We start from the raw sequence: 23,615 nt of genomic DNA, 5'->3' as shown, positions 1-23,615 counted from the left end.
GTCGGAAGAATCTCGATAGTAGTTCGAACATAACGTCCGAGGACGAAACAAAAAAATGCTCCGCCGGGAACTCGTTTCATGTCGGCGTATTCGTGCCGGTTAGACATCGGCCATGAAATCTATCACTGTACCGAGCAGATTGCGGGCATTCACATCTCGGTCAAACGGAACCATGCGCGGCTCTCTCGTGAATCGCCATAGAGAGTAGTATTACGGAAGTGAAGTAAGCCATGAAAGTAAAAACAATTACTTGGAATTAATTGTAGCTATCTTGCCTGATCCAGTGCTGCTCTTATTAACTACAAACGATGAGGAGTACGCAGTAATTAGCTAGGTTAATTACGGCCAGCTAGGGTTCGAGGTAATTATTGTGCACAGGTCGCTGCCTACCGGGGATCGAATAGTCCTCATCGTGCAACCACAAAGAAGACGGAGATGGAGAACGAGTCGGAAACGGATGCCCATAATTTACTGTCTTCGTCCCACTGCATGCTGTACTTGGTGTTGCTGATCGTGTGATCTCATCCCACCTACGTGCGTACAAACTTAATTACCATGCAGACATTAATTCATGCATGTTTGGTGAAAGAAAGAAAAAAATATCTAATTAGTACCTGCAGATAAATGAAGTCTGGCTGTTGCTGCGAACGTTTGAAGCTGCCAAAGAAATAAGAAGCAGATCATGATCATCTTAAGAACTACAACGACTATCTTCATTTTGTTATCCTTGTAGCTAATGATTGTTAGAACCCTAATTTCCTCCTCTCCTGCTAGCTAGCTCTCAAGTTTGTTCCCAGCTAGCTCATGATCTAGAGAGAACTATAAATTTAGCTGCAAATATATCAAAAATATATATATATATATATATATTTATATAATTCTACCTAAATGATTTTAGATTTTTCTAACCTTTTAGATTTCTTCCCCTATACAGTATTAAATTATATATAGCTTATTATCGTTGAAATACATTACCATTGAAAAATGGGAACTTTAACGAAAAGCACCTGGTACTGTTCACTTTAACGAAAAATCACATTTTTACACTAAAAAGTCAATCCTGGTACTATTCACTTTACCCTTTATTTTGTCCTTATCATTAAAACTCAAATTTTTCAAATCATTTTCATTAGTTTTCCTTTAAAAAAGTGTCTTCAGATCTAACTCTACATGAAAATCTGAAAAGTAATGTTACAGATTGATGTTCCCGACATGCATATTAATTATTATGCTTATATATATATATATATATATATATATATATATATATATGTTTATTTTGTTCTTCCTGCAGCTTCCTCTGCTCAACACCTACATTTAAGTACTTCAGAAAGGAAAAGGGCATATCCATGTGTACCAATACCATCGATCCATGTATGCCCACCACGTGATCTATGATCTTGAATCGATATCGGTCTACCTACTTAACATAATAACTTTATAGAAATTAACAGTATATTGTTATTTAATCAACGTAGATGGTTCAGTAGTTAGAGACGAATTTCAGGCATGCATTTCACACAGATGTTTTGAGTTCAATTCCTAGCGTTGGTGAATCGTACAATGATGGTCAGAGTGAGACTAAAATGCTTTTGTGAGTTTTTCCGAATCCCCTAAGAATGAACTGCCGTGAAAAGTCATCATCCGGTCTTCATTTCTTGAGGAAAAAAAACAATATATTGTCATTTAAAAATATAAATTGATAACATTAATGAGTGTTGAGATTATAAATCCCATCGAGAAAAGAAAAATCCTTTTGCATTTTTTATAAGTTATTGAGTTACTTCTTATATTGTCAATTAATTTTATTGTAAAATCTCAACTTAAGTATACACATTTATATTTAGAACTCACATTATAACAAAGTATATCAAGTTATCAACAATATCATAATTTTTGTGAATCTAAATAACATGGCTAATTTGTTCTTTAACACAACAACGTTCTATATATTCACAAAACCATGCATGCAACTTCGGATCTTCATCAATTGAAAGGAATAAACACCATGATCATGGATTTCTTCGTAGTTGGAAATTAGAATAGTGAAATTTAACTTACATCATAGTTCTATATTATTTACCATTTTCTCGCAGAATAAACATAGATTGAAACATTTAATTAACATGTTGTCGGTTCTTGGTTGGCACATAATGTATCTAAACAACGAAGAGAATGCCGAAGAGACTCGCTCAAAATGAGGCTTTTTATGGAATTTTTGTCACCTCATAATTTAATGTCAATTTCTGTGTTGACATTATAAAATATTGTGTAAAAAACATGAAGTATCAGAAAATCCATGAAGAGTGTCACTTTCAATAGTCTCCTTAGTACTTCTCAAACAACCAAACCCTAATCCAAATGCCAAAGTTAGAAAAAAAGAAAAGAGAAAGAGGATCCTTGTTTTTCCTTCCATTAATAGCTATTTCTATTAATCTAGCAATAATTTAGAACCATGCATGATCCACTAAACCCGGCCAGCCAAGAAAACCCATAAAATCTCCTCTCTCCCCTTCCCTCTAAAACCAAATTAAACTATATATATCCTCTCTCTCTCTCTCTCTCTCTCCGATTAATTTACTCCACAGATTATCCCTACTCTCACTCCTACTAATCTCATATTAGTCTCTTAATCACCACCCACTTCCACCTCCTTAATTTGGTACGTTGGTTACGCAGTGGTTTTCCTATATATCTATCTCTAGAGAAGTGTTGCAAATCAAAGAACAAAAAAAAGGTTACACAAAACAAGAAGCAAAGATGGCACGTCAAGTCATTGTTCTTGCCCTAACCTTTGTAGCCATCGCTGGTGTTTTAGCACAAGATGAGTCAGCCACATCACCACCCTCCCCCTCCCCGGCTTCCTCCCTTGACGCTGCAACCTCACCATCATCTTCCAGCTCATCTACTCCTTCTCCCAGTGATGGTGGCGCCGACACCCCAGCCTCAGCCCCAGGCCCTGCTAACGAAATATCATCCCCTCCTTCTCCCAGCAGCGGCGACGCAGCTGCTCCTGAGGGCGAGACCACCGAGCCTGGATCTAAGTCTGGGACCGCGGCTGCCCCAGAAGGCGAGGCTGCAGCTGCGGGACCCTCGGACTCTGCATCGGAGGAGGAGGATTATCCCACTGATGATCTCTCAAGGCTCATAAAAAACTGAGGAGCCTCCAATTATCAAATTAATTTAATTGATCTTGTATGTTATCTTTCGTTATAGAGTCTCTCTATACGTGGACTTATGAATAAGAAGATATTGAGCAAATCAATTAAACAGTCTTAATACTAGAACATGTTGCGAAAGGGGGGAGAAAGATCAATCTGCTGTATTTTTGCATGTTTTTTGCCACTACTCTCTTGACGTGGATTCTTCTTCTTTTTGTTGTATCTGTATCCTTTGTACTAGCTATTTGATCAGTATTACTAATTTCAAGTTAATCTTTATATTTAGAATACAAGAACTAATTTGTAACTTGAATTTTCAGTTGGAAAATGGAAACCAATTGCATGGTAACTTATTTGTTTGAAATAATAAAGAAGCATATAACAATTTTATTTGAGAAAAAAATGTTTTGGCCGAGCTTAGCAGTGTGGGTTTGTGACCAAGTAAGACATTAAAATGATTGGTTGTCTGCATGAACCCTAACCAAGTGCCCTCTTCAACCCTCAGGGTAGCAGGGTCCTTCATCCACCATGATTGGGTAGCTAAATAAATAAATAAAGTTTTGGAATTCATCTGCATGCATGTAAAACTATGCCTAACCCAATTTTTTGATTGTTATATTCTTGGAAATTTAATGTTTTGGAACTCATCTGCATGCACGCGAAACTATGCCTAACCCAATTTTCTGATTGTTATATTCTTGGAATTTTTTTTTTTCAAACATAAACTTCATTGATAAATAAAGATGTTATAGGAGATAAACATAAAAATGAGCTGTAATTAAGACAAAAGAACAAAAAAGCCCAAGCAAAGCACATGATAATCCAATTAGACTCAGTACATTGACACAAGTCGTCACTGCCACAACCATCATGCACTTCGCCATTCCATCGCTTGAGTTAGCGGATTCACCGTCAGGACCAACAAATACCAAAGGCCCCAAAATTAACAAAAACATAAATGTGCAAAGCAGCCCCAAATACAAAACAAATTCCTAATTTCACAACATCTCTGATCCACAAATAGTACATTAAATTGCTCCAAAATCACTCTGCTACGAAAGAAACAACCAACACTAGCAACGGAAGAATTCTGCTACCAACAAAGCAAGTAGACAAAACATAATCAAAACTACAGAAGGAGGCAAAGCAGAGAGTCGGAGACCCAAACCACCAAAGTGTTTTCGCACGTCTTCGTTTAAGTGAGCGACGCTCACTCTCGAGGTGGGTAGCAAACACGATGACTAGATAAGTCTTCTCGTTCGAAGGCAACATCTAGCAGGCAATTGAAGGATTTGTGAGTGGACGGGTGGAAGGATAGAGGACAACAGTTGTATGAGACATAAAGGAGCGAGATCAAGTGTCCAATCTGAAGCGGATCTCAGGTTCTTGGAAATTAATTGGAACGTACGTATCAATGTTAATGTGTCATCAATATGAAACAAGTACGTGAATCAACATTTAAATAATAATTCAGTCAATAACTACCACGTCATTTGGTTTAGAAATTTCGGTCTCCCTAACATTACCCTATCAGAAATTGTTTGGCACGATACTAGCACACTGCGTGCATGCATGGAGACTCGAGTGTTAAAGCGATATATATGTATCTGCTCGTCTGTCTCGGATTCTACTAGATAAGTTTAGGAGTCCTACCCCTTACACACTTATGTAATTACTCATATATATTTATATATTATACGCATTGTAAATTAAATTAACGAAATCAAGAGTCCTAATTTTTTATTGCACCTGTGCACGCATGGAACAACCAATCAATTTGTTAATTTCTACGTTGTTAATTTACTGTCAACGATTAAGATACTGTCATGCCATTTACTAACGTTTAGAAAGTATAACACAAACAATTAGTAGACGAACAACATTTATGAATAGGTTGTCGAACTAATGACATGTTGGTTAAAAGCTTAGATAGGATAGGAGATAATGGACTAAGGAGAGAAGTCGGACTGATTTTTGTGTGTACATATATCTTTTTAATAACACGACATTTGAACTTCTATAATCTACAACAAGAATAACGAATCTAAGCGTAAAGAGATGACACCGTAATCCGACCAAGTGACCTAATGAAAGGATTTTGGGGGTTCATGAAGTCCAAAGGTTATCACCTCACTGTTCATTGTCCTCGAGGATTAAATTTGAATGATGTCGAAATTTTCATGCATTTCTAATTTGAGGTGCCATCAGAGACTGAGTCTCAAATGGTGTCTAATTTGTATATTTCGAGTAAAAAGAAGCAACACCATCGCAAATGTCCCATAAAACGAAAGGTTTTTGTTTTGATTTCTAATTATAGTTCTTCTAAGAAAAAGCCTTGTCCTGCAACAAGACACAAATTCCTCCTACTTCATCTCCCTCCCATCCACCACCACCACCAGCCGCCTACCGAATCGATCTTTATATATCTCATTCCGTTCACCATCATCCTCCACACTACCTCTGTTTCAAAGAACAATATTACAAAGACCGGAATAAAAACTCGAAACTGAGACAAAGACAAGATGGCAAATCAAGTGGTCGTCCTTACTCTCACCTTTGTTGTCATTATTGCTGGGGTTTCAGCCAAAAAGGCAAGGGCACCAGCAGCATCACCGTCACCGGGATCTGCCCCGTCCAGTTCTCCATCCAAGGCGCCAGCATCATCCCCCGCCAAAGGTCCAGCCACTGCCAAAGCTCCATCCAAAGACAAAACTCCATCTCCGTCAGGTGCCACTAAATCACCGTCCTCTGCCCCAGCGCCATCCCCCACGTCTTCATTGTCCTCTCCATCTTCTTCACCTAAGTCCGCAACATCATCATCGCCCAAATCGGCGCCAGCCAGTTCACCCTCCAGCTTCAAGAAGCCCAAGAAGCCCAAGAAGTCCACCAGTCCAGCTGCATCCCCCACGTCTGGGACTAGTCCCTCTCCTTCACCCTCCAGCTTCAAGAAGCCTAAGAAGCCCACCAGTCCGGCTGCATCCCCCACGTCTGGGACTAGTCCCTCTCCTTCACCCTCCAGCTTCAAGAAGCCCGCCAAGGCTCGACAACCCCAAGCCTCGGCCAAGGCTCCCTCTAAATCTAATTAGAATCAAAATTCAGAAAGAGAGGATATCTATGTGATCGCCGTATGGTCCAAGATCCCGATATGTAAGTAATAGCCTCTAACATTATGGGGTCTGCAGAACAGACTCATCTTTTTTTTACTTAGTAGAACCAATAAATTCCATGGTCGTTTTGTTGGCCTGACCATAATCAACATTCAAGTTGCATACTATGGGTATGTATTAATAAAACAACACGTAGTTCGACAAATTTGAAGGAAAAATGAGCATGATAAATTGGCATTATTTTGAAATGTAAGCACAAAAAACAACTGTTGTTAGTGTACAATTTGTATGACAATCTGATACGGTAAAATTTCCTCATACAGCCATGTAAAGAAAGAAAATAATTTTTTAAATGAATATATCTTATGCAGCAAAAAAAAGAAAAAAAAATCAGGGAACAACCCTGTTTCTCTTTAATGGACAGTCTTCTGGAATGCCAGATTAAAATTTTGAAACACGGAGTTGACAGTTGGGTTGCGATCAGGCAAATACCTATTACCGTTTCTTAAGGAGCTCTGTCAAAGGGCTGGGTATCATTGTAACATACATCCCAAACAGCTTCCATGGCGTCCTTTGCAGCTGCTTCTGAGCAATACGGATTAGAAATGACTGATTTCATAACTCTTCGTCTCACACAATCCTTCAAATGTCAAATCGAGAATTCGATGACAAGGTACAGTTAGTCTACAAACAATAAACTAGAGCATATGATAATATTGCAAGCAAATGGAAAACAACTAAGAATATGAGAAAGGTTTTCTCCATCTTTGGTTTATTTCAACCAATTACCATGATTCATTAAAAACCCTATTTTTAACTTGACAATGAGACAATCAAAGAAAAACAGAAATCAAGTGACTTGGTATTTGGTCTGTTTCCCCCTTCCTACAACCGTAGGTCTTTGGTCTTCATCTTTCCAAATCAAATTAAGGTAACAGACTAGTTTGCTTTATACGCAAAGAAAGTATCCTGAAGAATATACATTTAGTTTTTATTTAAATTGAAGCCAAATAACTCACTTGTTCATGACCTCGAATTTTCACAAAACCCCGCAACAATTCCCTTTTATAGTGGCAGTCACCACTTAGATGGCCAGCACGAATCTGTTTCAGAAATGACAGTATGTAAATACTTGTGAAAAACAAATAAACTTGAGGTTTGAAGATACAATACGTCCAGTACAAGAAAAAGATTCAGTTGCTATATCAACGCACACCTCACTGCAAGCATGATGAGCACAATTAGACCATTCCAAGTTTTTAGCACGACAATCATCAAAAGCGTGAATTAGCTCGTGTATCACTACTTGGTTGACATCGTCTTGCATCGTCATATGATTACTACACACCAGTATCTAGGACAAATGCAGACATACAGAACAGATAAAATATATCAGATTCAGAAGAAGCTCATCCTGCAGACATTTACTATTCCGAACAACAGAACATTCTTCTACAAAGAATCAATTGACAGAGATAATTGAATGACAAGAAACTATGTTCCGCCACTCAGTTCACTCGAAGATTGAAACTTTCGAAACACAATGTCCATTCGTAGTAGTAATATACAGATTCTATTGCATTTGTTAAATTCCAATAGCAAAATGAAGTTTGCTGAAATCTGTAAAAATCAGAGCTTTTCAACTAAACAAATAGAAATGAAGAGAAATAGCGATAGAATTGTACCCCTTCGCCGCGAATATAACCGCCGGCAATCTGCTTGTTGCAATTAATGGCCTTGATGAACCTGTCCCCAATCCCACACCCAGACTGCTCCAAATGCTTCAACAGAAATTTCACCATCGGAGCTGGCGAAGAAACAGATCAAATCAAATCCAATAACCGACAGCGACAGCATGTTTGGTTGCACATAAATATACGAAACCAAAGATAAACCCTAAAGCCCTAAAACCCTAAACCCTGAGCAGACATTAGAATTCATGACATGAATTTGTTTAAAGGAAAATCAAAAGCGAGGGAAAGTAGGAGCATACTCCGGAGGCTCCTCTGGATCATGGTTTGACATTCCTCCAACGACTTGCCGCCGTTGACGGCGGAGGGGAAGCTTGTGGATCCGGGTTCCGGTGCGGGTTCAGCCTCCATGGATTGTGTTGCGTTTAAAAATTTTTCTATCTGGCAGAGGAGCAAAGAGAAGGTGCTGGTCGGGTCATCCGGTTTGGATTTGGATAAAAGGTTGGATCCTGGGCTTGTGGGTTTATCTGACCCACGTTCACTGGGCTACGCATTGCTGGAGTTTTAAGTTGTCTCAATGTTGCGTTTCTTTTTTACATAACGTCTCTCTCCTTAATTTAGGGCAACAAAAACGTTACTGGGTTGATAACGAGTAATGCTATACTTACCGCACTTAGACTGCTTTTAAAATATATGTAAGCCCATCAAAACATGCGTGTTCAATTTCTAATAGAGAGATTATACAAATGTGGTTATGAAAAATATGATAAGAATATCATTTTTTTATTAAACATACAGTAATACAGGATTTGTGCAGACCGACTATATAGTGGTATTCCCTACTGTACGTAGGTTAGATTCTCTCACCAACAATGCGTATATATAAACTTATCAAAATAAATGAGTAATGTTACACTTAGCACATCTCATGTGACATTACATCTCTCTAATAATGGTAGGTCCTACCAAAATTTGGGGTCTCATCTATATTAGAAAAGTGGTGAAATGTAATATAAAAATTATGGTAGAGTACGTAGTTGTCACCACTTAAATGGAATAAAGTCTCAAATTTGACTCATATAAGTGCGATGATATATGTTTGTGGCTAGTTCAAAATTAGCAGCATAACTAATCGTTGTCGTCCCAAAACCAAATCTTATCACAAAGGGAAGAGATTTTTTAGTGTGCTTGGAATACGGGATAGTATACCACATGTCATTATACAAATGGAGAGACACTTGAACAATAAAATTTCTCTCTACTGATACAATGATATATGGTGTACTATCCCGTATTTCGAACACACTGAAAATTTTCTCCAACGGGAAGGTCCTTGTCTTCTTTCTTTCTAAATTTCTAGTTAATAATAGTTTATTTTTACAAAAAGCATGAGTAGAAACACACAAGTCTGATTGTCTGATCGAAATTCAAGATCCTTGTAAATTTCAAACCATGATCCGTTAAGCCCGCTCAGCCAAGAAACCACATTACCTCTTAACCACAAGTTAATTAAGTAATTACTTAATATTAATGGTCATAAGGTCATGACAGAATAAACTAACACTGGTGTCTTATCCTCCACAATTTTCCTACGCTGTCTCCCTTCCACGCTCAGTCCTATAAATCTCATTCCCATTCAACCATATTATGATCCACCTACGTCCTTTGGTTGCGCAGTGTTTCTCTATATTTTACCACTATAAATATATATTTAGAGACAAACAACTGCAATAACCATTCATCAATTATCTCAAACACAAGAGAAAAACCTACCTTGCAAGGCAAGTAAACGAATTAACGCAACAGGTTACAAGCTGCAGCAAACCCTAATTTCGACAAAAACAAAGGGAAGAAGAGCGAGAAGCAAAATGGCGCGTCGAGAATTGGTTCTCATTGCTCTGATCTTGTTTGCCGTTGTCGGAGTTGCGATGGCAGCGGATTCGAGCAGTAGTCCTTCGGAATCGCCGAAGAAAGACGATAAAAAAAACTCTAAAGACGATAAAAAAGACTCTGACAGTTCATCTTCATCTTCCCCATCCTCCTCTCCATCATCAGATAAGGACAAATCATCATCAGGCAAGGACAAATCATCGGACAAGGACAAATCATCGGACAAGGACAAATCATCATCGGACAGCAAGTCCTCATCCGCCCCAAGCCCATCAGCACCGTCCCCCAAGTCATCCGACGATGATAAGTCATCAGACAAGGACAAATCATCATCTGCTCCGGCTCCAAGCAAGAGCAGCGACAAAGATAGCTCATCTCCGTCACCTAAATCCTCTGCCAGCTCACCCAAATCCAGCAAGGACAGCGGCAAAGACAGCGGTAAAGACAGCTCATCACCGTCGCCTAAGTCTTCGTCTTCCTCCTCCAGCTCTCCCAAGTCCTCAAAAGACAAGGACGACAGCAGTAGCAGTCCGGCTTCTTCCCCCAAGTCATCAAAAGACAAGGACAAAGACAAGGACAGTAGTTCCGGTCCATCTTCCGACGACTCCTCCAGCGCCTCCGCCCCTTCCCCCGATGACTCAGCCTCGGCATCCCCTCCTTCCCCTACCCGTGATACTACTACGGAGCCTCCCTCTGACGTTGTGACTGCGGACACACCCTTGCCCGCTGAGGCTCCCTCTAAAACCGCCGCCCTCCCCGCCTTCTTCTCCACTGCCTCCACCGCTGGTGCTGTCGTGCTCGCAGCCGCCTCCTTCTTTGCCTTTTGATCAAGCAAGCTTTAATTAGCTAATTGTCACCCCATGAATACTTGCATGCGCATGTTCTATTATGCCCTAATTGATTCGATGTTGGATCCTACGTACGTGGTCGTATAACTGTTTGTAACATCGAATGATTCCATATTTGTCCTGTTTCATTCGTTTACTTTACTTTGTATTAGTTTCTTTCAGATAATTAATGAAAGGGCATTTGCATTGAATTATTAGGACCTCTCTCTATTAATCTTGTTTGCACGGTGTTTCGGTTAATATTTAACTTTAGGCTTAGAGGAGAGAAAGCCCAAAAGAGTTCAATAAGAAGAGTTTCGCCCGAAACCCAGCACCAAGCCCAGACCGTCCATCTCAAGACCGATTGGCGCTCCCCCATTAATGCAAAGGCTAGGTGCTTACAAGAGAAGTGACAACTGATGAAAATCAACCTACTTTCAGCCCAAAAGTACTTTTCAATGGCAATACAAGTAAAATACTAATGAGTCACTACCCTTCAATTGCTTTCGGGCAAGAACAAAGCTATAGGCAGTCAGACTAATTCGTCTATAAAAGGAGGAAGAGGACCCAAATACAAGAACACTCAATCAATCAAACAAACATACAACTTGTCTCTCAGCCAAGCAAATACCCAGAAAGTCATGCTTTGTCCAGACTCTGCACCCTTTTAGTCTTAGATTTCCTTATGAAGACATATTTTGTTTATGTAAAAGCTCTGCTACATTTTCCTTTTCTTTTTTTTTTCAACCCCACCCCACCAGGCCTTGAACCTGGGACCTAATCTACCCCAACCCCTTACCCACACCCTCACCACTAGGCTATTCCTAATGGCTTTCTCTGCTACCTTTTATTAAATGTTGTAGTATCGATCCGATCCCTCTTGTATAAACTCGTTTCCAGTCATCTCCTTTAGTATTAAACCTTTCTGTAAACTGCAAAGAGAAGAGACCGCAAGACGTTTAACCTTGCCCGACAAGGTGAAATCTTGCCCGACTCTCTTTGTTTTTGTCTTTCAATTAACATATCTGGTGTTATAATGTATTCCCTAGTTTATATTCAAGTTATTTCCAGTCCTTTGATGACCCAAAGCCCCGTCAGTTCTCAGATCTAGTTCACTTAGTGGTTTTATCAAGAATTGGAATGAATTAAACTGATGACTTGATCAGATCTGAACCTTCACCCCTCGATCATACCAGATAACTAAAAGTCCTTGATCTCAAAGCATAGAAAAGAACTTAATGTAGACTTAACCCATCTACAACAATCATTTGATAAACAAGAAGTCATAAATAACTTGGGGCGCAAGTAATCGACTTAAAATACACATGTTCTACATCTGCCACTGCCATACAGAGATGGCAGTGGCACGCCTAAGCACCCAGTTGGTTTTAATTGCGAGTCTCAAGGCCTACACCTAAGGCCCCACAAATGCACCTTTCAGAACTAACTTTGTTATCCTCTTACAGTATTGTGACAAGCAGGAGTCCAACAATCAACCAAAGTGCCAACTCCTCGGGGAGCTGTGTGCTCGAGCCAGGAACGCCCACCAGCCAGATTTCCTGCCCGAACACATGGATTAATTATTGCACCATGATTTGAAACCTAGCTGATTTAATAATTTAATGCATGCATGCATGGTAGAAAAGTCTCTAAATTTTTTTTATATTGTGATGGGAACACGGACGGTATACAATGTGTTTTTATGTAAGTGGTGGAAAATTTTATTTTTTAAGTTATTAATTTTTTAACACACATATCTCACCATTTATATAGTAACATGTGGTGTATCAATTCGTGTGCCGGTTATATTGAAAAATCTCTCATAAAAAACAAACGTATATGTTTTTGACCTGCTGGTCTTCAAGATGATTTAAATATAGTTATAAATCATGATCACCAGCTTGCAACGCTACGCTTGAAGCTCAAGTAAATAAAAATATTTGTTCATATATGCACTTGAGGGATATATTAGGTTAATTTGATTCTCCTTCCCTCAACTATTGATTCTATTAGAAAATAAAAAACAACAAATCTTGATCACATCTGCAAGACTTAAAGTTCAAAATAATATTTACCCATGAACTCAAAGTTTTACATTAATTTTATTCTTCCTCCCCAACTATCAAATTTTATTAGGAATTCAAAACAACATATATGATGATCACAACTACTTATAGTAAAAATAAAGTAAATTAATATTGCTTCTGGAAGGTGCATGGAGACTGGAGAGTGTGAATCCATGCTTGTAGAGAGGAGAGCAATTATGGACTGCAGACTCGTTGTACAAATTAGACTCACCCGATCCCGCCCCGACCCTACTTTTTACATAATTGACGGGGAAAAGGATAGTGTAGCTTTCTGCATGCTGCCCTTCATCCAAACACCTTTCACACGCTGTGGATTGTTCTTAATTTCTATGTTACCGATGATGTTTTATACCTTATTACTTTAGTTACAATTTCGTACAAATAGTTATTAATCATTCATTTAAATCCAAGTTTTTTGCTTAAATTTTTTGCCTGTGAGTATATGCAAAAAGCAGGGTCAGATCATTTAAGGTCATCTGTCAAACCAAAGACACATAAGAGACGTTCTTACTTCCGAGTTCGTGGGAAAGGTGCCGTGTGAGATACAAATTCAAACGTGTCCCTATGTGTGTCTTTGGTTGAATGGATGACGTAGAATGATTATGAAACTAAAGATTTATCCCATAGGAAACAGGGCATGAGGGAAAGTAATAACACAAAACAGTACTAGTCAACACTTCTGCTTTAATTTTCGTACAAATAGTCAACACTCTGCAGTCGCATCTCAACATATGGTTAAGGTGCTAATTAATTTAAGCTAAAAGCAGAGGTTGCATATTTAGAATTTAAGAAAATTAAAGCTTGTAAATAACATAGGACCAACCGCCAACATTAATAGACTCATTGATCGATGTATAATCTTTTGAGTCCTTTGTTTCATTTAATTATAATTAGCAGTGGGATCCCCTCCTGCAGTTAAGGGCACCGGCGGCGGTGGTGATGGAACCCACAAGAGAAGAAGGCCTTGCACTGAGGCTGGAAGCCCTGGCATAGGTTGAAGAGGCTCCTGCTCCTGATTGCCTGAAAAACGCCCCGTTCAACAGCATATCCCCCTCTGACCTCCAGTTCCATTTCCTCCACTCACTTTCTGGTGCATCCTCATGTTTTGTCACCTGCGTTCATCACATATTATATTAATATTTTCCATGCATCGATAACTAACTAGCGCGCTCCTCATATTTACATACGTACGATGAATTGTGGTGAGTAGTAACTGTAGTAAAAATAGCACTATTCATAGTTAGTAGTTGTTAATTTAGGAAATGCAATTGTACCTCTTTATCAAAACGTCTATCCGGTGCAAGAAACCTATTGCCTTGGCTGAGGATAGTTGGGGAAGCACTCCCTCCTATTGCGTACATTTCCCAGTGTGTGTAGTCATTGTTTACCACATGAAAATATCCATGTCTACACCTGCAATTTTCAGTATGTCTTAGTTTTCATCATTTTGTTTTATATCATTTCACAGGAGTGGAGAATAAAATTTTTATTTTTTTATTTTTTAATTTAAGTTGAGTTTGAAAAAGTTACACATTAAATATAAAGGAAAGTGATTTCGCATGCATATTTTCTCCGTGTACACATTCGTATTTATGTGGTTTTCGAAATCAATGAAAAAAACAACTGACAAGAATTAAACATGAATGTGTAAAAAATGAAAACGAACGTGGGAAAATCAAGTTCCAAACCATACCTTGGCATTCTTTGGACAAGGCCTTCTCCAAAATGATTAAAGGCAACAGTGACTTGCATGCTCTTGTCTTGTGTATACGAATCACTATGTCCCAAAAGCATGACCTTATCATGATGAGTCATGTAGTTATTCGATATGGTGATGGCCGTGGATCCATGTATGGCATCAATGAGTCCATCATGGCAATTCGATAGCGAGCAATGGTCCACCCATATATGCTGCCCATTAAAAATTGATATACCGTCGCCGTCCGACACCGTCCACCACCCCGAGTGCTCCGGCGAGTTTCTTATGTTCCCATTACCCGCCGGTTTGCAGTCGTGTATGTGAATGCCATGGATGATGATGTTGGTAGCGTAATGTATGGTGATGCATGGCCCTCCAGCAATGTGGACGCTCGCACCTCGGCCGTCGATGGTCTTGAACGAGTTCATAACTAGCTCTTGTTTTAGCTGAACCACCATGTCCCTTTTGAATATGATCCACAACGGCTCGTCCTGGATCACTGCGTGTCTTAGGGTCCCTGGCTTAGGGTTTACTGGGTCGTCATCGCCGGAGTCGGTGACGACGTAGATTCGACCGTTTCTTCCTCCGATGGCGTCTTTGCCGAAGCCAATGGCACAGTCAGCAAAGCGCTGGCGGTTTCTTTCCCAGTTGGGATCACACCTCCAGCAATCATCAATTGGGTTGCCAGTTCCACAAGACAAGTAGGCCAAGTTCCTCCTGGAGGCATTGATGCTCCTATATACACACACACACACACACAACAATACAAAACATTAATTTATGTACTTGCATAAATACAAATCAACGAATTAAGCATATAGATAATTAATTAAAAGGTAAGGAAACGTGCGTATCATTTTACCTATGGACCTCCTCTACTACTCGTTCAGGGTCTTGAACTTGTGAAGAGGAAACAAAAGTTGCACTTAAAGAAGTTATGAGAAACATTGTAAGCAAAAGTGAGAGCTGAGCCATTTTTTCCTGCAGCTCTCACTTGATTTGCAGGGAGAGAGTAAGAGGTAAAAGTGAAGTTTAAGGGGATCGAGGTGGTGGTGTGATGGGCAATGGATGAGAGCTGAGTGGGTTTATAACGGAGTAAAAGCCGAGAGTGATGGCGTGATTAATATAAGAATGTGGGTCCTCCTGATCGTAATTTCAGGTTGCTTATCTGTTCGTTGTAAACCGTTAATAAGGGAACCCTGGATGTTTCAAACCGACCAAGTCAAATTGTTGACTTTTGTTTGTCAATATATTCCGGAGACGCACAAAAAATAACCGCCCCCGTTTTATGATTTTTTACTTTTATTTCCTTCTGTTTCACCATTGGTAGATCATCATGAAAATGATACATATAGATGATTATTTATGTGATGTCATTAATTATTAGTGAACTATGGGGGATCAGGCATGAACTATGATAAGACTACTGATTAATTTATCCTATTGTTCGTTAATCTTACTATATATTTAGAGCTAATTAAGAAAATTTATGAACCAACTAAACTTAAAAAAAAATTTGTGTGTACTCACGTTATGTTTTAGTCCACGTAAGTGTTATAATGATAGTGAGTTATAGACACTACTACATTATAATGTTCAAGCGCAATAGGAAGTCTCTCAACCATAGGACTAGGACGTGATCAGATTAATGCAGGGATTAGAAAATGAAGAGCAACGTACATGACCTTATTTGACGTTCTTTCATTAACTTTGGTTTTTTTATTTTATTTTTTGTTTAAAAATTACTCCTTTTTTTTTTAACAAACAATAGTTTAGTGGGTTAAATTATTAGTTGGTAGGAGGAAAGGGATTGATGGGCTCGAAACTACACCAAATTGCATAAGCATCCTTGCTTCCTGCCATTGCAGTAAAACGTCATCTATAATAAAAGTTAACTTTGGTTTTTGGTGGGTTGGTACGCACAATGCAAAAGTTGCCTTCATCATTGGCGAAATAATACGAAATTCCCATCACGTAGATTCAATTACGGGACTGGAGGGAGTAGGAACGGAACACATTTTCTTCCCTCCTACTTACCACATGATGGCAAATTTTGACTATGTATATCCATCCTTCTGGCAAAGAGGAAGAAATGGGAGACGTAAGTCTAATCGAAGTTCATTTTTAAGGTAAAAAAAATAAAGAAATCATCTCAAATGTATGATTTTTTCCCCTTTTTCAACGACATATCAAGTGCATGTCTGTTTAGAAAAAATGACATGAATCACGATTTAATTTCATGCAATGCATACCAGCATATGCTTCTTTTCTCCCCTGACTGCGGAACAATATTTTGACCAGCAGAAGTAACTACTGTATAACTATATGTGCTTATCAAGTTTGGTCAATTATTTCAGCCATATATATATGATTCCCCTTGTTAAGGGAATTTAAATCCATAGTGTCCTCGTGTTAACTGTTTTGTAACCACATATTGACTATATAGTACTCTGGAGCCAAATAAAAGTTACAAAACAGTCAATACGAGAACACAACCATATCCCGCTCCATAAGTGATAGAGCGATCGCTGCATGAACTGTAGAGCAAGATAACTGTGAAGCTGCTCTCCGGATTTAGGCTACTTAAACACTGTGTTTTCCCTTTTTCATTGCTCTTTGATGGAGGTAGTGCGTGTTCGCCTAGTTGAAGCATTCCTGAAATCAAGTTCTAATTAATTACGTATACTGGAAGGTGACTATGAATTGAACCCAAAACCAGAAGCTTGAACATATGCATGCTCAAAAGCTACATCACTATAATTGTAAAGTATAGGCAAGGCATGTAAAATAATGCAACAACAATGTGCATGCCTAATGGCTTTATCCCACATTATACATGGACGTGTGGTTCAATCATGTACCACTGCATATACATCGATAATCGAACTCTTCAAAGTAATCTAATTTTAACATATAAATCCACTATAGAGAATCGATTTTTAAAATGAATGTACCTCAACCTAGTTTCGGTTTTTGGCGTCAACCAGTTTCTAATGTGGTGATTTTAGAGCGCGTCCAACTCCTGGCCAACCATGAACTGCTCCAAGAGGGCGTCGTCTACATTGGAACCACGATTTGAGATGAGTCTAATGTACAAGTATTTGAATTCATTTGTTTAGATAAGCTCTATATCATTGTTTGTTCGAGTGTTCAGACTTGAAATATAAGAGATTTTGCACTGAAAAATACAATTTGTAGAATTTAAGCAAGATAATTTTGTAGAATAAGTTGTAGCACATATCATAGAAGATGTAGTTCATTGGGTATTACTATTACGTACTTCAATTTTTTTTTTCTTTCGCTTTAAGGGTTGTTTCTACACTCATTTTCCACTCAGAAGTCTTCACTCGGTTTGAACTTGATGATGGCTTTGATGGTTTTAAACTGATATGGTCATGACACTCTGTTCGTCACTGCATGTTTAATTTATGCGAGCACTCCTGCTTCTTACTCAGAAAGATACCCTTCAAGGTTCTATATTTCTTTCTCAAATTAAATTTCACACCACTTGATGTACTTCAAGTTTGTCATAGCTACTTTATTTTAGCAATATTTGTAGAAATCCAACTTTAAACGCATCCTAATTAATCTCAACCGATAAACCAACTTGATCATACCACCTTGCCGCGATATAATTCAAGTTTGTCAATTGCCCAACATAACAAACCCACTAATGATCAAGAAGTAACTAAAAGAAGGGAAATTACTAGAAATTTAACCCAATTCATGGACTACTTGGCCAGTGGATTCTCACTTACTTAAATCCAAGCAATAACGAATTTTAATCTAATCTAAATTTAAGAGAGAAATTCAATTTGAATACAAAGAGAAGTACACATTTGCTCTAACTTACATGTTTATGTGAGAATATAAAGGTAAAAGAATCTCACATCGGTGAAAAGAAAAACCTTGCAATGGCTTATAACTTATAAGAGGTTAGGCTACTCAACTTCTTTATAGCATTTTGTTCAAAAAAAAAAAAATCTTCATGGCTTTAGAATAGGTTGGCTCATTTGTGAAGCCTAACGACCACATGTGCTCTATGTCATCAATTCGTTTTGTCCACGTGTTTGGTTTGAAAATTCTCCACATGTGAGGAGGCGTGTGAGGATGTGAAAGTCCGTGTATTATAGGTTAGATTACTTCCTATATTCAAATTATTTTTAGGAAGTTTTAACGAAAAGCTGTCAATACTATTCACTTTAACGAAAAGCCATATTTTTACACTAAAAAGTCAAACCTGATACTATTCATTTTACCCTTTATTTTGCCCTTATTATTAAAACTCAGTTTTCAAACCATTTTCATTAATTTTTTTTTATTTTTATAGTATAACTTCAATTTTTTCAGTTTAAATGTAAGAAATATGACGATTAACATATTTGAGTTAGATAAAAAAGCCCAGTTTTGTTAAACCACAAGCCCAAACAAAAGTACCAAACTGGGAATCCCATTCCCACCGACACTGTCCGGACGATCCAATCAGCAGCGTTCAATTTGGTAATATCGAGAAACGGAATCGTACGTGTGTTTTGGATTGTGATGGTGATGTGATATCTCTTGTTGTGAAAATTCGGTGCAAAAGCTTTTTAAGAGGAGCGGCAATTAAATTTTACGAATAAATCACGTTAATATTTTGATAAAATTTTATTCATTTTTAGAAGCTTCAAAGCTCGAATTTAGCACTTTCTCGTGTTACGCCAAACAACCAGAGGAAAACGTATGGAAGTTCATACCTATAAAGATGATGGATATATTAGCAAGGGTTTAAATGAAATCGATATTTGGAGTTGGAGATAGCAGATGCCAGAAGGCACAACTATCCCATGAGTACCAGACTATGGCATTGATCAAAGGCACATGAAAGAGCCTAGCAACTAGCAAGACCACTGCCCCATTGAATCCAATATGGTTTCATGGATAGCATTTGGTCCCCATCTATCAATCTTGCATTGGAAACAAATTTTAATATGACCCCGAAATTATTCGTCATTTAGTTTTATTAATTCATGTGCTATAATATAAGTGTACGATATGAAAACATTTCAATAGAGCAACTTGATCACGTTAGTCTTATAGGTCTAACCCAATCGCTGGACATATTACTTGGCTTGTGAGAGTTGCCCTAGGAAGGAAGAAATTGTAAGAAATGGTGGTCCGTAAGTGTCCTTATCTCACAATTTGGTGGACCAACATGTTGGTCTCGGTGATATCTAATATAGGATACCCAATGTTAGGTGTGTAGTCATATATGTGACGTGATCTGTTTATCTGTATATTGAAATTTTTTGTTACATATGATGTAATTAAGTTGACTTATTAAAAAATTTCTTATACGAAAGTGTTGACATGTTACATATCGAAAAACTTGTAACACTCGGTAACGGTGCAACTGTAAAAGTGAAAAATTACTATTTACACATACGGGCAAAATTTGACACAACCCGACCCGTCATCATTGAATTATCAAAGTTCACTCATCATCCCTTCATCTACCACAGCAAAACGAAATCTGGATAACAAGGCACAATCCACCCGTCCACCCAATCACCACCTCCCACGTGTCATAATGCAAATGCATCACCATCATCATCATCTCTACGAGGCTGATGATCAATAGTGCCTTTTCCCAGCGAGTCAAAACCTGCGGTCTTCTGCTTCCTAAATCCTCCGCCTATCCCCAAAATACACTTTCCCATTTATTTTGCTCAACTTGTCTCCATTAATTTAGTCAAATTTTTATCAGTGAACAGAGAAAGCAAGAGACTTGAGAGAGAGATGTGCAACAAGAAGAGTCTTCCTGGTCACGACGATCATGTGCAGAGGAGCTCCATGATTGATGATATGATCAAGGAGAAGGAAGAAGAAGAAGATGATGAATTGATCAAACATTTAGCAGCTCGGAAATCCAGAACAAAAACCAGAAAACCCAAGTTTTTAAGTCTCCGATCCCAGCTCATGTCCGAAGATAACGGCCAAAGTTACAGAGTACCCAACAGAATCACATCAACGACGGCTAAGGCCCGCCACCGCCACCGCCACCGCCTCCGGCCTCAGCTCAACCTCTTCCCACTGCACCCGGAAACTCGGGTCAATAATGATTTTGAAGATAAAGGGTACATGCAGCAGGACGAGAATGTGGCCTTGTTGTTCGAGTCCGATGGCGGCGCCACTCTCAACGGCCTCCTAACCTCCACAACCACCACAGCCACCGCCACGACGTCGACAATCTCATCCGATCTGGAGGAAGCAGAGTCCTTTTCCTACTACAAGGGACGGGAGGAGTACAGGGAACAAACAGAGTGTGACATTGTACGGACGGCGATGAGGAGCAGAGAGCGGGAGACGAGCGTGGAGAAGTGGGTGTGTTTCTCGGAGTTGGTGGAGGGAAAGAGGGAGGAGGACTGCTTGACTAGTCCGACGACCAGTGCTACTGGTACACGCGGCGGCGATGACGGTTGGAATGTCGGTCATCGACGGCGGAGCAGCGGCGGAAAGGGGTTGTCGTTGGCGTTGAAGCTGGATTATGAGGAGATATTGAATGCTTGGTCCGACAAGGGACCACTCTACATTGATGGAGGAGATTCCCCACAAACTGTACCTGACTTACTGCACCAGCAGGATCATCAGCTTTTTCACCTCCATGAGAACAGCAGTACTACAAATGTAAGAAAATTGTTTAACTTCTTGCTCTTTTGTTGATTAATGCATTGGCCTAGTTTATCGTTGCAAATGTCATAATCAGAATCGTTATTTTTTTTAGACGAAACGATAGTGATACACAATTATTTTTTAATTATCAAGTAAATATCTTATAAGTGAATAATCAATTATGTTGGCGGACGTCTCGTGAGCCCATAGGTATAAAAGAAATCAACGGTTTTGACAATCATTAGTATTCTTATGATAAACTGGCACATGGGTGTATTCAATTAAGATTTTAAGATATTTTAATTCTTTTAATGAATTTATGGGTATTCAATTATAATTTTAATTGATTCTCTCAATTTCAACCTGTATTCAATTAGGATTTTGAGATAATTTATTAAATTCCTTAGAAATCTGGGTGTATTCAATTAAAATTTTAACAAAGTTTATAACATTACATATGTATTCAATTAGAAATCAATTCTAAAGAATTTGTAAATGTTGAGGAATTAAAGGGAATTTGAAAGATTTCATAGTGTATTTTAAGCATCCACAAATCTCACATATTCCCTTATGAGATTTTGAGGGAATTGAATCATAATTTTATATGAAATCTCTACAAATCAATAAAACTCTATAAAAATCCTTAGATTTATAAATAAATCTCTTAAATTCCCAATTGAATATACCATAATTTATTTGATAAATGTAATTGATTAAATGATTGCCCATTCATTGTTAGTTGAGAAATCTGAAATGATGACTAAACATTTTAATAATATTTGTATGATTAATCAAAATTAGGTGAATAAGGAGGTGAACTGTAAAATGGAATTGAGATCGTCTCTCGATCTCTGTTCCTGAAGTCGATGGATTTGAAGATTTGGACTATTCATTTTAATCTTGTGGTTCTTATTAGTCAATTCTACTAGCTCACTTTACATAAATCAAGGATTTAGATCGATTTTTCTCTTTTCAACAGCTTTAATCTCCGGGTCCTTAAACTGCGGATACAAAGATGTTTCATTTGAACTATGAATCTTGGGTGCTTTTAAATGGAATTTGGTTTCATCATAATTTAGTGTTTGATATTGTTGTGGAATTGGGACACTTGTTTCTTACTTGGTTTTGTTGGTGTTAGGAAAGGAATCAATTATATTTTAACCTAAGGCCCTACTACTCTCTGCATTTTAATTTGGACCCCATTGCCCATTTACCCCATTGGGGCTATGGGACAGTGTCTCCCAACAATTTGTTCTGAGAAAAGATTACACATGGGTTGTGCTATCATGCTCACCCTTTTTTTATTTTGCACATAATAACCTCCAGCTATCAGCTTGAATGAATTAAAAAAAATCAAATAATAGAAATTAAATGGGTGTGTGTGAGGTAAAAATGAGTATGTTGTAGCACCACCCTTACTCATTCTTTTTATGCTCTTACACATTTATGTCTATTTTTAGTTTTTATTGAAAAAATCATAGATGAATCATTGAACAAATATAAACAAGGTGTGTAGAAAACAACAAAAAAAGATTATGCAGATATCATTTTCTCTGTTATTTTTGAAGTTTTATTGACATTTCAAAAAAGAGTCATCGTGTCATCCTATTATGTAAAAATATAAGTAAATTGCGTTACAACAAGTGCAGAACAATTTTAGAGTAATCTCCCAAAAACATTACATTATCTTGGTCACAAATTAAATGTTTGTTTTTGATCAATTTACAAATTAGATGTTGAAGTTCCATTTGTTTGGTTGTAACTTGAAATGGATGGGACTTTGTTTAGGGTTCCGGTGGGAACTTATGGAGGGTTCCGGAAGAGGACGGCAGCTTGAAAATGAAAATGGAGCAAAGAGAGACCAGTATTTTGAGGTATAAGGAAAAGAGGCGTAACCGGCTCTACTCGAAGCAGATCCGGTACCAAGTCCGAAAACTCAATGCCGAAAACCGACCCCGAATGAAGGTACTCTTCATCTCTCATTAAAACCTAGTGTCTTATATATGTATTGAAACTAATTAAGATGACTAATTTTCGTGTTATTCGTTCCATATATGTACGTTACAGGGTCGATTCGTGAAGAGAAGTTGAATTAACATGCGTTTTAAACGTCTGGTTTCTATCTGACATGCATCCGGATGTTTGGTGTTCTGAGTTAGATGTCTAGTGCATCCGGATGTTTTTGTTAGTTTCCCTAATTTCTTTCCTGCTTTGCTTGTCCATCAAGTTACTGGGAAGAGGGAACATGATAAGTAGTATATGCTTTTTTGCATAAAAATATATGCACAATCATACACAAAAAGATGATACATATGTGAGAATCAATTACAATGTGACATTAATTAACGTGTATATATATTGCACAGTTTTATGTAGCTATGGTTCATTTCATAGTAGGGTTTTCGTTTTATTGTAGAAAAATGGAATTATATTGGAGAAAGTTCAGGTTCTACTATAAATCCAATTAGCAATATGGGAAGTAACCCAACCTTTTATAAGCCC

The 23,615-nt window shown here is 38.1% G+C and overlaps 6 protein-coding genes across 6 annotated transcripts; 4 read left to right on the top strand and 2 right to left on the bottom strand.

Annotated features, from left to right (window-relative positions):
• The first annotated feature begins 2,709 nt into the window (after positions 1-2,709).
• Positions 2,710-3,434, top strand: LOC126634382 (uncharacterized). Its single transcript, XM_050304892.1, has one exon. The coding sequence runs from the start codon at positions 2,761-2,763 to the stop codon at positions 3,157-3,159; it is 399 nt and encodes a 132-aa protein (XP_050160849.1). The 5' UTR covers positions 2,710-2,760; the 3' UTR covers positions 3,160-3,434.
• Positions 3,435-5,668: 2,234 nt separating this feature from the next.
• On the top strand, positions 5,669-6,432 carry LOC126633715 (uncharacterized). The gene has a single exon (XM_050304290.1). It carries the CDS (start codon positions 5,684-5,686, stop codon positions 6,245-6,247), a length of 564 nt encoding a protein of 187 aa, XP_050160247.1. The 5' UTR covers positions 5,669-5,683; the 3' UTR covers positions 6,248-6,432.
• Positions 6,433-6,473: 41 nt separating this feature from the next.
• LOC126633714 (mitochondrial inner membrane protease ATP23) lies at positions 6,474-8,424 on the bottom strand. The gene is made up of 5 exons (XM_050304289.1): positions 8,262-8,424; positions 7,954-8,075; positions 7,485-7,622; positions 7,288-7,371; positions 6,474-6,908 (listed from the first exon to the last, which is right to left on the bottom strand). Exons 1-5 carry the CDS (start codon positions 8,368-8,370, stop codon positions 6,774-6,776), a joined length of 588 nt encoding a protein of 195 aa, XP_050160246.1. The 5' UTR covers positions 8,371-8,424; the 3' UTR covers positions 6,474-6,773.
• Positions 8,425-9,606: 1,182 nt separating this feature from the next.
• On the top strand, positions 9,607-10,888 carry LOC126634269 (suppressor protein SRP40-like). The gene has a single exon (XM_050304775.1). It carries the CDS (start codon positions 9,828-9,830, stop codon positions 10,674-10,676), a length of 849 nt encoding a protein of 282 aa, XP_050160732.1. The 5' UTR covers positions 9,607-9,827; the 3' UTR covers positions 10,677-10,888.
• Positions 10,889-13,414: 2,526 nt separating this feature from the next.
• LOC126634084 (pectate lyase-like) lies at positions 13,415-15,520 on the bottom strand. Its single transcript, XM_050304565.1, has 4 exons — positions 15,325-15,520; positions 14,457-15,197; positions 14,038-14,176; positions 13,415-13,875 (listed from the first exon to the last, which is right to left on the bottom strand). Exons 1-4 carry the CDS (start codon positions 15,435-15,437, stop codon positions 13,654-13,656), a joined length of 1,215 nt encoding a protein of 404 aa, XP_050160522.1. The 5' UTR covers positions 15,438-15,520; the 3' UTR covers positions 13,415-13,653.
• Positions 15,521-20,002: 4,482 nt separating this feature from the next.
• Positions 20,003-23,572, top strand: LOC126582396 (zinc finger protein CONSTANS-LIKE 6-like). Its single transcript, XM_050246533.1, has 3 exons — positions 20,003-21,128; positions 22,902-23,078; positions 23,181-23,572. Exons 1-3 carry the CDS (start codon positions 20,241-20,243, stop codon positions 23,202-23,204), a joined length of 1,089 nt encoding a protein of 362 aa, XP_050102490.1. The 5' UTR covers positions 20,003-20,240; the 3' UTR covers positions 23,205-23,572.
• Positions 23,573-23,615: the final 43 nt, after the last annotated feature.

Source organism: Malus sylvestris, chromosome 9 (genome assembly GCF_916048215.2).
Source record: "Malus sylvestris chromosome 9, drMalSylv7.2, whole genome shotgun sequence".
NCBI classification, from domain to species: Eukaryota; Viridiplantae; Streptophyta; class Magnoliopsida; order Rosales; family Rosaceae; genus Malus; species Malus sylvestris.
Note: the sequence above shows the minus strand (reverse complement) of the source record. Positions and strands in the feature narration are given on the sequence as shown.